Source organism: Anabrus simplex, chromosome 4, assembly GCF_040414725.1.
Source record: "Anabrus simplex isolate iqAnaSimp1 chromosome 4, ASM4041472v1, whole genome shotgun sequence".
NCBI classification, from domain to species: Eukaryota; Metazoa; Arthropoda; class Insecta; order Orthoptera; family Tettigoniidae; genus Anabrus; species Anabrus simplex.
Genome location: NC_090268.1, coordinates 430,019,301 through 430,032,657, shown reverse-complemented (window position 1 = coordinate 430,032,657; position 13,357 = coordinate 430,019,301). Strand labels below are relative to the sequence as shown.

General features: G+C 43.5%; 1 protein-coding gene across 1 annotated transcript in view; it reads left to right on the top strand.

Annotated features, from left to right (window-relative positions):
• Positions 1 to 11,654: 11,654 nt before the first annotated feature.
• The window catches only part of LOC136872806 (trehalase), a 53,588-nt gene continuing 51,885 nt past the window's right edge, over positions 11,655 to 13,357 (top strand). Inside the window, exon 1 of the mRNA XM_067146645.2 lies at positions 11,655 to 11,769. Within this exon, the coding sequence (XP_067002746.2) occupies positions 11,693 to 11,769 (77 nt within the window). The 5' untranslated portion in view covers positions 11,655 to 11,692. The remainder of the gene's footprint in view (positions 11,770 to 13,357) is intronic.

Below are 13,357 nucleotides of genomic sequence, written 5' to 3'. Positions count from 1 at the left end.
TGAACTGAGGGCTCAGGAATTGTAATTTGGGGCACGAAGCCCAGAACTTGTTAATACCAGAAACTCTTGTTTTCGTTTGTAAAAGCATTATTGTACCTGAATTTTCATTTTTATTTCACCTAGTGAAAAGTTTTTAAATATTGTTGTCTGTTGAAAATATAACCTCTATTTAAATTTTAAATTCATCTTTCGGACTTATACTTAGACCCATTCCAGCCCGCACCTTCTTTCACGTCTGCTGTTCCACAGATACCTCGGAACACCTATAAACAAATATTTACCCCTATTTGTCCTCTTGAATTACAACTTTTTCTTCATATTGTGATCTTGCATATTTTTAAAAACCCCAAAGCAAAGCAAAGTAACCTCCGTACAGCCCATGAAGGAATGGAAGGTAGAGGCTTCCACCATTGTTAACCTCTTCTTCTTCGCTAGTTGCTTTACGTCGCACCGACACAGATGGGGGGGGGGGGGACGATGGGACAGCGAAGGCCTAGGAGTGGGAAGGAAGCGTCCGAGGCCTTAATTAAGGTACAGCCCCAGCATTTGCCTGGTGTGAAATGGGAAACCACGGAAAACCATCTGCAGGGCTGCCGACAGTGGGGTTCTCCCGAATACTGGACACTGGCCGCAGCTATCGAGCTCGGTATTGTTAACCTCGCCACGTGATGGGGTTCAGTGGTTAGCTCTACGTCCGGCCGCCTTTGCCCCCAGGAATTAACCTGGTACTCATTTTTGGTATAGGCTGAGTGAACCTCAGGGCCGTATGCACATCCGGAAGTGGAAATCTCGTTTCTTAAATTTTACGACTTCCTGACCGGGATTCGAACCCACGTCCTTCCGGGCGAACCGAGCACGCCTTTACCGCCTCGGCCAGGCAGCCTCTTTTTAAAAACTCCACTCAAACTTATTCCCACGTAGATTTACGCGTCAATAAGTCTACCGACACAGATAGGTCTTGTGGCGACGATGGGACAGGGAAGGCGTAGGAATGGGAAGGAAGCGGCCGTCGCCTTAATTAAGGTACAGCCCCGGCATTTGCCTGGCGTGAAAATGGGAAACCACGGAGAACCATCTTCAGGGCTGCCAAAAGTGGGGTTCGTACCCACTATCTCCTAACCGCACGGCCAACTCGCCCGGTGCCTCTTATTGTAGTGGAGGATAGTGTGCTGTGTGAATTGCAAGGGTGCTGTGGACAGCACAAACACCGAGTCCTCGGGCCACTGGAATTAACCAATGAAGGTTAAAATCCCCGACCAGGTCGGGAGTCGAACCCGGGACCCTCTGAACCGAAGGCCAGGACGCTGACCATTCAGCCAACGAGTCGGACTGAATGTTGGTCTACAACGTCGAAGCATGAATAGGCACTTCATACAATGGAAATGAAGGTGCTACAGCAGTCAAATGGCTTGACTCGAGTAGACCATATCAGGAACGATGTTCTGAGAAGGAAGTTCAAGGTTGCCCCAATCACTGAGAAAACGGGTGAATGACACCTGCGATGGTATGACTATGTACTCCGTAGCAGTGAAACCTCAACTGCAAAGACTGCCTTTCAACTGAAAGTGGAGGGTCGCTGACCTCAAACACGCTGACTGGATAGGGTGAGATATAACATGCGGCTCACCAAACTCAACCCGCGTGACGCTATGAATCGACTGAAGTGGAGGAAACATTGCAAGAAGGCAGACTCCACATAAATGGGAAAATGCAAAGAAGATGATCATGATAATTATTCTTCTATCGCTTTTCGCACGTCTGCAGGGTCACGGTTGCGAACTGTGTCACAAATGTGGACCTGGCCCTGTTTTACGGCAGGCTACCCTTCCTGGCGCCAACCCTGTATGGAGGGATGTAATCACTATTGCGTGTTTCTGTGGTGGTTGGTAGTGTAGTGTGTTGTCCGAATATGAAGAGGTGACTGTTGGGACGAAGACAAACTTCCAGTTCCATGGCGAGAACAATTAATCACACGAGATTAAAATTCCTGAGATGGCCGGGAATCGAACCCAGGACCCTCTGAACCAAAGGCCTTAATGCTCACCATTCATCCAGGGAGTCGGAGAGGTTGGCATAATATTATTAATAATAATAATATCCTCTTGTTTTGCCGGGTCTTCACAGAAGATTGGCGGCTGCCTCGTTTTACGCTTTCTGTGTGTGCTCGTATTGCGGAGGATAAACCACTGTCGTGTGTCCCCGCGCCCAGGACAGTCTTCTCTGTCCACCTCCACGTTTCGTTTCTCTCTTGTCTTCTACTCTCAGTTGTATTGATGTTTCGGAAGTTATGACAAATAGGCAGTGTTTTACTGTTTTCCTGCTCGACGGTTTACCACCCTGTTGGTGACGTAGACTCATGTTGGGGTTTTGAACATTCTGCGGCACATCCACGTTTCAAAGGCCTGAACAAAGCCTTAAGTATCCATACTTCGACACCAGACAGGAACACTGGTAACACACAACACTACACGACACGCCAACGCGCAACGAATCACAGATCACGACTGAACAAAATATACTTTTATTTTCAGTAATACCGTCCTAAAGTCCCCAGTCTCGTTTTTACTTCTTACTTCTTACCCCGATTATGAAGTCCCAAATAATTCCATTGGTGATCCAAACCAAACAAAAATAGGAAAAGTCCTCTCAGTTTTAAATACTACATTAATGGGGCAAACATTCCTTTTGCTAGTTGCTTTACGTCGCACCGACGCAGATATGTCTTATGGCGACGATGGGACAAGAAAGGGCTAGGAGTGGGAAGGAAGCGGCCGTGGCCTTAATTAAGGTACAGCTCCAGCATTTGCCTGGTGTGAAAATGGGAAACCACGGAAAACCATTTTCAGGGCTTCCGACAGTGTGTTTCGAAGCTACTATCTCCCGAATACTGGATACTGGCCGCACTTAAGCGGCTGCAGCTATCGAGCTCGGTCGAACATTCCTTAAGGGGATCACTGTAAGTACCGTGGTGTTAATATAAAGAAAGACCTTAATTGGGTTAAACACATAAACGGGATTGTAAATAAAGGGTACAGATCTCTGCACATGGTTATGAGGGTGTTTAGGGGTTTCTTTCTTTCTTTCTTTCTTTCTTTCTTTCTTTCTTTCTTTCTTTCTTTCTTTCTTATTCCGTTTACCCTCAAGGATTGGTTTTTCCCTCAGGCTCAGCAAGGGATACCAACCCTACCCCCTCAAGGGCAATGTCTTGGACCGTGAGGCATTGGGTCGGAGGGATGAAACTGGGGAGAAGGACCCGTACCTCGCCCAGACAGCCACAACTTCTGAAGAGGGGGTTTTGGGAGTGTAGAACAATTGGAAGGGATAGACAAGAAAGAGGGAAGGAAGCGGCCATGGCCGTAAGTTAGGTGCTATCCAGAAATTTGCCTGGAGGAAAAGTGGGGAACCACGGAAAACTACCTTGAGGATGGCTGAGGTGAGGATCAAACACTCCTCTACTCAGTTGACCTCCCGAGACTGAGTGGATCCCGTTCCAGCCCTCGTACCACTTTTCATATTTCGTGGCAGAGCCAGGAATCGAACTCGGGACTCCGCGCATGGCAGCTAATCACACTAAATACTACACCGCAGAGGAGGGCAGGGGTTGTAACAAGGATGTTAAAAGACATATAAGTCTCTGGCAAGACCCCCAACTAGAGTATATTTCCTGTGAATGGCACTCTCACCAGAATTATTTAACTGGAAAACTTGGAAAATTCCAAAGAATAGCAGTTCGATCTGCTCTGGGTGATTTCCAATAAAAAAGAGTAGCGTTACGAAAATGTAGTAAAAGTTTGGGCTGGGAAAACTTGAGAGAAAGGAGACGAGCTGCTCGACTAAGTGGTATGCTCCGAGCTGTCAGTGGAGAGATGGCGTGGAATGACATTTGGAGACGAATAAGTCTGAGTGCTGTTTTTTAAAGTAGGAAAGATCACAGTATGAAGATAAAGTTGGAATTCAAGAGGAAAAATTGGGGCAAATATTCTTTATAGGAAGGGGAGTTAGTGATTGGAATAATTTACCAAGGGAGATGTTCAATAAATTTCCAAATTATTTGCAGTCATTTAAGACAAACTAGGAAAACAACAGACAGGGAATCTGCCACTTGGCCGATTGCCCTAAGTGCATATCAGTGGTGATAAATTGAGAGGGAGAGAGGCACATTCATAGGATTGAATCAAAAGTAATCTTCAAGTATTTCACAACAAAATACAGTTGAAGCAAATATAAAGAATAACATCTACAATAATTCATTGTAGGCTCAGTGTTACTAACGCAATGGGACGTGCAAGGAAGCGGGAATCACGGCTGGTATTGCTGAGTTTCTAGGGCCGTGTGACAGACTACACAGCTAACTGCCTGCGATAGCTGGTTGCAGGTTTTAAGGCGAGAATTCTAAATTCACTCGTCACAGATTTTTCATTTAAAAACTTGGCATAGAGTCCGCCGCGCAGTGTAAGTAACGCTAGATACTACTACGTGGCGCACGCGAAGGAACTGTCGTTTGTTGAATACTTGGGTTTCCACTAGTAGCGCTGAGGTAAGTAGAATACAGGGAGCTGCCCCCTACACTACTCTGTGTGGCCATCGCTTGAAGCCAACACGGCCACGCCCCCATGGTTAGCAAAACATGGCTATTCTTACGACATACAAACTAAATTAATATATTTTCTCGGGAGTAGGGAAACTTCGAATCGCTCAATTAAGTACAACATTTTCAAAATAACACGGCGATTAATTGTAACAAAATTTTCTGGCAAACAGACCTATTAGCCTAATGTTTTTCTACTAAACTCTAAGGAAGGGTTTCTCATGGGGCATGCACAGCAAATCACCAAACTGGGCTTAGCAACATTGCTTGCTACATATATTGGTGATGGTGGTGATTATTGTTTTAATAGGAAGTAAAACAATCAATTAAACCATCTTTTGACACAAGTGGAAACAATGCAGGACTCAGCTAAGGCCCCCTTAGACGCAAACCCACACTCCGAAGTTAAGAGCTCCTTAGGCCCTTAACCGCCTTTTACGTACCACACGTGGTGATGATTATTGTTTTAAGAGAGAGTACAGCGCTATTAACACTCACTAATCAGAGAGAAATGAAGATATCGGCAAGGGCCATGAGGGGCGAGGAAATGAAAGACTCGTTAGCCCTCGAATTCTCTTATCCTCTTATAGCCTCGGGCTAGGAAAAGAACAAGAGTTAACCATCGGAGGTCGGACATGATAGATTAAAATTATCCTGGAACACGAGTAAGTGGAAGCAATGCCAGGACTCAGCTAAGGGCCCCGTGGTTACCGACCCATGCTCCCCCAAACTGAGAGCTCTGGGGCCCCTTTCAGTCGCCTCTTACGAAAAGCAGGGGATACCGTGGATGTTCTACTACCCCTACCTCCACAGGGACTTTTACCACAGGCAGGGGATGCCGTAGGCCTTATTCTACCGTCCTCACCCATAGAGGAATACATATTTTAGAGGTGGTGGTAATGATTATTGTTTTAAGAGGAAGTACAACAAGGCAACCATCCTGTATTAACACTAAATAGGAGGAAAAATGGAAGGGATCCGACACTTCGAAAAATGAAGGTATTGGCCAAAGGAAGGCAAGGGCCACGAAGGGCGTGAAAATGAAAATCTCCCTAGGCCTCAAGTGCTCTAATTCTGTAGGTAAGAAGGGAATGCTTCAAAAATAGTAGGTACTTCATTCTCCTTCGCCAACAGCCGTAGCCGTGTTGAAACACCGGATCCCGTGAGATCTCGGAAGTTAAGCAACATTGGGCGTGGTCAGGAGTTGGATGGGTTGCCACGCGCTGTTGGTGAGGGGTAAGGGAATGGAGGAGCAGAAAGGAACTGGCCACCCTACCACACGTAAACTCCGGCTCAGGAACACCTCTGCGGAGGTTCGGACCTGCCTTCGGGCAGTATAACCCTTACCTTACCATTCACCTTCAAAACAACTTTCTTCATGGACCGATCAAATAATGCCGGTTTGAAATGTGCTGAACATATTCTAGTGTAAGAAGAAGGTATCCAGTTTTCCCTTCTAATGGCCTTAATCTACTCTGCTCTCCTTGAAATGAAATGGCGTACGGCTTTTAGTGCCAGGAGTGTCCGAGGACATGTTCGGCTCGCCAGATGCAGGTCTTTTGATTTGACACCCGTAGGCGACCTGCGCGTCGTGATGAGGATGAAATGATGGTGAAGACGACACGTACACCCAGTCCCCGTGTCAGCGAAATTAACCAATTAAGGTTAAAATTCCCGACCCTGCCGGGAATCGAACTCGGGACACCTGTGACCAAAGGCCAGCACGCTAACCATTTAGCCATGGAGCCGGACTCTGCTCTCCTTTCTTCATGAACAGGAAACCTCAGGAAAAATTGACGGTAAACAATAAGTCTAACCTAAAAATTCCTACGAAAAGTGGACGGTGCTTCAGAGACTAGCACAATAACAATGGAGGTAATATAATACACTGTAATACATTTTATAAACCATACTTAGAATCTTACCTGTAAAATGTTATTCAGGAATAGTTTTGGATTTCCATTTCGTGCAACCGTAGGCACAACACGATATTGTAAGAGCTACAACACCAACTAAATATTAGTATCTTTATACGCTTTAGCGTGTCGTACAGTGTTTTAATCTCAAAATCCCCGCAATTACAATTTGCGTTCACCGTATTCACTTCAATGAGCTGTGACAGATTTGACTATCAAAAAACAGCATGCGTTCTCGCGCCTATTTACGACCACGCCCCCTACGTAGACCACTGTCATTGGGCTTCACTCTCAGAGCTCCAAGGCATCTCCCTGCATTCCTTACTCCCTGGTAGAATAGCACCGCTGACAACTGGTGGTTGTTGGTTTGATATGGCTATCTGTTCCTCTTTCCTTGCGGACAATATGCGCCGCGGCCTTAGAAAAAAATCTCTCGAAGGGAGTGTGGCCTGTTCTCATGACAGAGATTGGCCGGGATGTGCAAAAATGCGTTACAGCTACTAAATGACATTTCTTTCATACCGTAAGGCCCAAGATTAGAGGAAAAATTGAGAAAGTGAAAGGTTATCTTCCGACGCCATTACAGTTTAAAACTTCGCGGGCCTCTTTAGCCTTTTTCCTTCTGCAGTGGTTGGTTACGAAATCTCTGTCTCTACATTGGTGACAATGACGTCTTAATCTTCGACATCTTTGCCAATGCCCGTGATCCTTGGCAAAAGCAATGGATAATGGCGCCTGGACCATTACTTTGGGTTATAAAAATAAGTAAACTTTCAGGGGCGGGTGGTTTGGTCCCTGACAGGCGTAATGTACACATCTCTCCTCCAGAATCATTTCTGGGTAAGAACAGCAGCAATGAAACTTAATAATAGCGTGTGGCCTCCGGAGAGGCCTGGTGCAGGTCTTTTAATTTGACTCCCTTAGGCGACCTGCGCGTCATGATGAGGATGAAATGATGATGAAGACCGCAAATACATCCAGTCCCCGTGCCAGGGGAATTAACCAATTATGATTAAAATTCCCAACCCTGCCGCGAATCGAATCCGGGACCCCTTTGACAAAATGCCTCCGGCGGTGGCAGCTGATCACTACAACGCGGGGGCGGACCTACAGCCGTTTTACTGGACCGATTTGCTGCATTCTTTCTGTATTCTTTCCGTAATTACCTACCGGTGAGTCATCAGATGTTGATGGGTCTCTTAAGTTCAGTCCACAGAAGACAAATGCTGGGGCTGCAATCCATTTAGTACTTTGCGGGTTCCTAGGCCGCTAACAATCACTGATATGCTGCTATATGTGATTTTCATCCTTACTAATATGATTACATGCAGCCATGTTTGATTACTACCTGTCAAGCCAGAGAGTACACTTCCGCTGATCATGGAAGAATACTATTCTCTGCTAGATACTCTTTGATTCTCCGACTTTCCCTAGCTTCTAAATATACTCAACAGGTGGCAGGACATTCCTAATAACTTACATGCTGGTAAGAGGAAACAGTGTCAGGTATCAAATGCAGGGACAAACGCTTGAGAAAAGTGGGTGTTACTTACCAGAACCAGTATTTAATCACGGCCAATTGTGTGTTGCCCTATCTCGGGCAAGATCGTTTGAAAATGTTAAGATCCAGATGCGCCCGAATGGTCGAAGCGCAGGGAAGTGTTATAAACTACATTCCGAATGAATGAATTATTATGTACCGGTATTAAATGTTCATGTCCACCTCCGTGGTGTAGTGGTTAGCGTGGTTAGCTGGCACACCCATAGGACCGGGTTCGATTCCCGGCTCTGTCACTAAATTTCAAAATTGGTACGAGGGCAGGTATTCAGCCTCGGTATGTCAGCAGAGTAGAGAGGCGTTCGATTCCCTCCTCAGCCATCCTCGAAGTGGTTTTCCGTGGTTTTTCACTCCCCCTCCAGGCAAATGCCGGAATGGTACCTAACTTAAGGCCACGGCCCCTTCCTTCCCTTTTCCTTTTTTATCCCTTCCGATCTTCCATCCCGCTACAAGGCCCCTGATCAGCATAGCAGGTGAGGCCGCCTGGACGAGGTACTGGTCTGCCTTCCCAGTTGTATCCCACGACCCAAAGTCTCATGCTCCAGGACACTGCCCTTGAGGCGCTAGAGGTGGGATCCGCCGCAGAGTCCGAGGGAAAAACCAACCCTGGAGGGTAAATGTATTAAGAAAAAAGGAATTAAAGAAAGAATATTGAATGTTCATAAAACTATTGAAAAGGGCGGGCAAAACAACATGACGAGAGGAATATCCAGACGAGCAGCGAGGGTCCACGAGTTATTGGTTTAAAATATTTCGATTTCATCATTATTTAAGTCAAATATTGGGAGAACTTGCTCATTGTACTGGTGCAATTCCAAATTACGTATGACAGTAATATTTCTATGAGTATTTCTTTCTTCATCGAGCATCGTGGTTACGTGGTTTGAATCTCGTAGCTTCCATATTGCATTTGGGGGACTGTGAGTTTTAAACCCACTGTCGGTAGCCCTGATGATGGTTTTCTGTGGTCTTTCTGATTTTCACACTGCGAAAATGCTGGTGTGGTACCGTAATTAAGGCAATCATCACCTCCTTCCCAGTCAGTGCATTTTCCTTTCCCATAGTGGCTGTAAGATCTGGCTGTGTCAATACGAAGTAATGCAAACAGCAATTGCATTTTATTAGACTTTATACCTATTCTAAAACTGTATTTAAAGGACACATGGTACAGTTGGAAATAGAACTAAGCACAAAATTACATGCTTTTATGAAGCCACCCTATTCCCGTCCTAGTACAGATCCAAACCAAACCCCATGGCACTACAGCCTCGAAGGGTCATGGCCAACCAAGCGACCGCTGCTCAGCCGGAAGGCCTGCAGATTATGAGGTGTCATGTGGTGAGTACGACGAATCCTCTCGGCCGTTATTCTTTGCTCTGTAGACCGGAGACCCCATCTCACCGTCAGACAGCTCCTCGGTTGTAATCACGTTGACTGAGTGGACCACGAACTAGCCCTCGGATCCAGGTAAAAATCTCTGACCTCGCCGGGAATCGAACCCGGAGCCTCCGGGTGAGAGGCAGCCATGCTACCCCCTACACCGTGTATATCGAACACTCAAATTTTACATAGCCTATATCTAGTTCTCCCATAACACCCCCCCCCCCACCTACAATGGTATGACTTTTACATCAGTTGGCCGTGTGGTTAGGGGGCCGCAGCTTTGAGCTTCCATCCGGGAGGTAGTGTGTTAAGATGGTATTCCGTGGTTCCCCATTTTCACACCAGGCAAATGCTGGGGCCGTATCTTAATTAAGGCCACGGGCGCTTCTTTCCCACTCCCAAGCGTTTCCTATCCCATCATATCCATAAGACTTATCTGTGCCAGTGCGACGTAATACAAATTGTTCTTAAAATTCTTGTGTAACATATTTTTTAAATGTATTTTTCTCTAAAGGTACACTTTTATCAGAAACGGTTGAGCCATTTGAAGTAATATTTGTTGAGGGTATCCACAGGGATAGTAGATATATAACAGATTAATATCTTGAAAATAAGTGGAATGTTGATCACAAAAATAATAAAATTTAAAAAATTATCTAAATATGGTGGTAAAAAGTTAATATTTTAGGACCAAAGTATTAATAAAATTGATGTGAACGTGCATTCGGGAGATAGTAGGTTCGAGCTCCATTGACGGCAGCCCTGAAGATGTTTGTCCGTGGTATCTCATTTTCACACTTAGTATGTAAATCATATGTATGAAGTTTAGTTGATCTCTCTGGGCCGCATTCTGTGAAAAGTGCACCTTTAGAGAAAATGCACTACAAAATATTTTACACATGAAATCTTAAAACAATTATGGAAATTAATCCGTAAATCATGCCATAATTTTTCTTGTTTTTGGTTAAAGAAGAACTATACAGTGCATGTGCGAAATTTGAGTGTTCTATGTGTAACAGGATGGGAGTAAGGTGGCATAATGAAAAGTGTATTGTTGTGCTTAGTTCTAGTCCCAACTCTACCATGTGTCCTTAATTTTTTTTAAATCCACAGTTCTAGCCCTTCGGATAAGCAACTCAATGTTGAAAACATCCTAGCGATATGAGCTCCTAATTGTAGGTAAATAAAATGTGTTAAAGTATGAGAATATATTCTTTCTTTATTCCTAAAAATTACAATCCTTTTCTTAATCAGCGTTATCCGGTCGATTTTATTAGCAGTTTGCATTTTTTCCTACCACTACGAGTGCTAACGTGAGTCAATGCAGAGTTTCACTTATGCCCTTATAAGTACATTCAGTGTAGACATTTTTCGAAAAATATAAAACTGCCTGAGGGTATTGAATCCAGGAACACATTTTAGAAAGAGTTATGTAAATGAGTTAATTTGGCTAGGATTTGAATCACACTAGAAAACGAGTAGAACAAGCGATTTTAGGCTGTTTTTTCGGAACTGCATTTAGGCCGGAAGAGATTTTCGATATTTATTTTTTTAGTTTGATAGAGCTACCCAAGACTCACAATTTTAGACCTTTTTGTGTCCTTTAGCCTTTCAACTTTCGGCACAATTGAGAAAATTGCTTAATTGTATGTTTTTCTTTGTATGGGACCCCTACTTTGTCTGCTAAGAATTGTTTTCAACATTACAATATTTTCAAGTGGAAAGTGATTAAAATGTAATAGAATGGGGGGCCACCTAAACAGCGGGCGGGAGATCCCTGCTCGTACAGCTGTGCCTAGCACCTCACTTACGGTAAATTTCCGGCGAACAGTTGTCCTTGTCTTAGGAGGGGATGTACCTTGACTCCTAGCCTCACTAACCTTATTGCTTAACGTTGAAGGAACTGAGATTTATTGCGCTCGTGGCGGACCACATTGCTCATTACCAAAGCACGACTTGCTTCATTTGTTGTGGGTGCTATTATCAGCGCGGGTTACAGAAATATCGTTGCCCCAGAGGGCAAGATCTCTTTCCTTCTCGGAAAGACTTTGCAAATTATATAGGCTGATTTTCCTGCTGGTTTGCAAATAGCAAGGAGTATTGCAGGAAGTTGAGAAGTCGGTAAAACCACAGTGTAGAGGCAGGAGAAGGCGCGTCCTTACCTCCGCCAATGACAGGCGATCATAGCCGGTATATTTACAGTCGTCCACTTGTGATGTGTCAGTGAGTGCAGAGGTCAGCTGCACGATGTTGGCTCAGTGTGTGTTGTGCCTCATTCTGGTCACCTTGAGCAGCTCGTTCGACATCCCGCCGACATGCAACAGGTAGGACTGAATATTCGTACAACACGCTGCAAACAAACTTGGTTTATAACAAGTAGTTTACTCTGTAGTAGGGCTCGTGCTAGTATATGCCATATTTTTATTCTGGTCTCTTTATACAACCTTACTGAAACACATTTTTTACATCTGTGAACACAGCAGTACGGTTTTTATCTATCATATAATCGTATATTTAAATCGATTTTTTTATTAAGTCGTATTTGATCCAAAATAATAGTATAAAAGGTAATTCGTTTATAGCATCTACGAAAACCGTAAACGTAATTAGTAGGTGCGTAAATCCAGTATTATATAATAATAATAATAATAATAATAATAATATATCCTTATTTTCAGTTTCATTTTATTCATTTTAGAATCCTCCAAATTGTTCAAGTGGTTTTTTCTTGTCGATAAGGTCAAGTGTTTCTTGTTTGTTATTTTGGATTCCTTTTCTTCGAAGTAGTTTGTGGTTAAATGAAGTGTGAAGTCAGAGGTTTCACAAATACAAACTTCAAAATGGGGAGGTCGAAACATTGTTACGAACATCGACCATTCACTCGTCACCCAGCACTTCCCAAACATTCCCTCTTAAATGGTTCCAGGTAGTAAAATTGAACAGTCAATTGCTAAAATAACTGTGAAAGTATTAGTTTTGCGTAGGACTGTATTTGGAATTCTTATTGGAATCCTTTCACCCACCTTCTTTACAGTGAAGTGTGTATTCGGAGAAATATTTTATTTTTCCCCGAGAAAATAATTCAGTTTGTTCTAATTTTTTAATTAGTGGAAGAGTGTGTTGTGGGAGTTAATATTAACGAACATTCCTTTTGTCGAGTGATGAACATAATCTCTTGTAAGCAATTTCTGGACAATATTAATTTCCTTTGCGTCGTATTTCCAAGATTTATGACATAATATGGTAACTCTTACGGTACAAGTGCACACATATTTTCTGAATCTTTGTTATAGAAATCAGGGCCCTATTTTATTACGATATGATTACACAGAAAATTTAACAGCGAGTCTAATAGGAGATATTATGGAATATGACATTCTCTCTCCCGAAAATACGTCTTCACAACACAAATACTTTGATGCGTGACTTTGGCGTACCTTGAGCTAATCTCCTCCAAACGATAACTGTATCGAGGTGCAACATTCTTCTTATTGCCAATGATGTTAAATTATACATACGTTAAAACTATATCAAATTTTCCTCAAATTAAAAACTATTTAGATTACCTTTTAGAATGGAGCGAACGGAATAAGTTATTATTTAATATACTGTAGATACATGTGTAACTATGGCATTTATTCGGAATAAAAGGAAAATTAATTTCACAGCCCTCTAATGGTAAGATGTCTGAAAAAATCTTGGTATGTCGAATTCAGTAAGAGTAAGTTCCAACTTGTATCACCCACCTATTATTATTATTGTAAGATTAACAATAAATAATGTTACTGTTTTTACGTCCCACTAAGTACTTGTTAACGGGTTTCATGGACGCCGATGTGCCAGAATTTTGTCCCGCAGGATTTCTTTTGCGTGCCAGTAAATCCTGATACACGAGGCTGACGTATTTGAGCA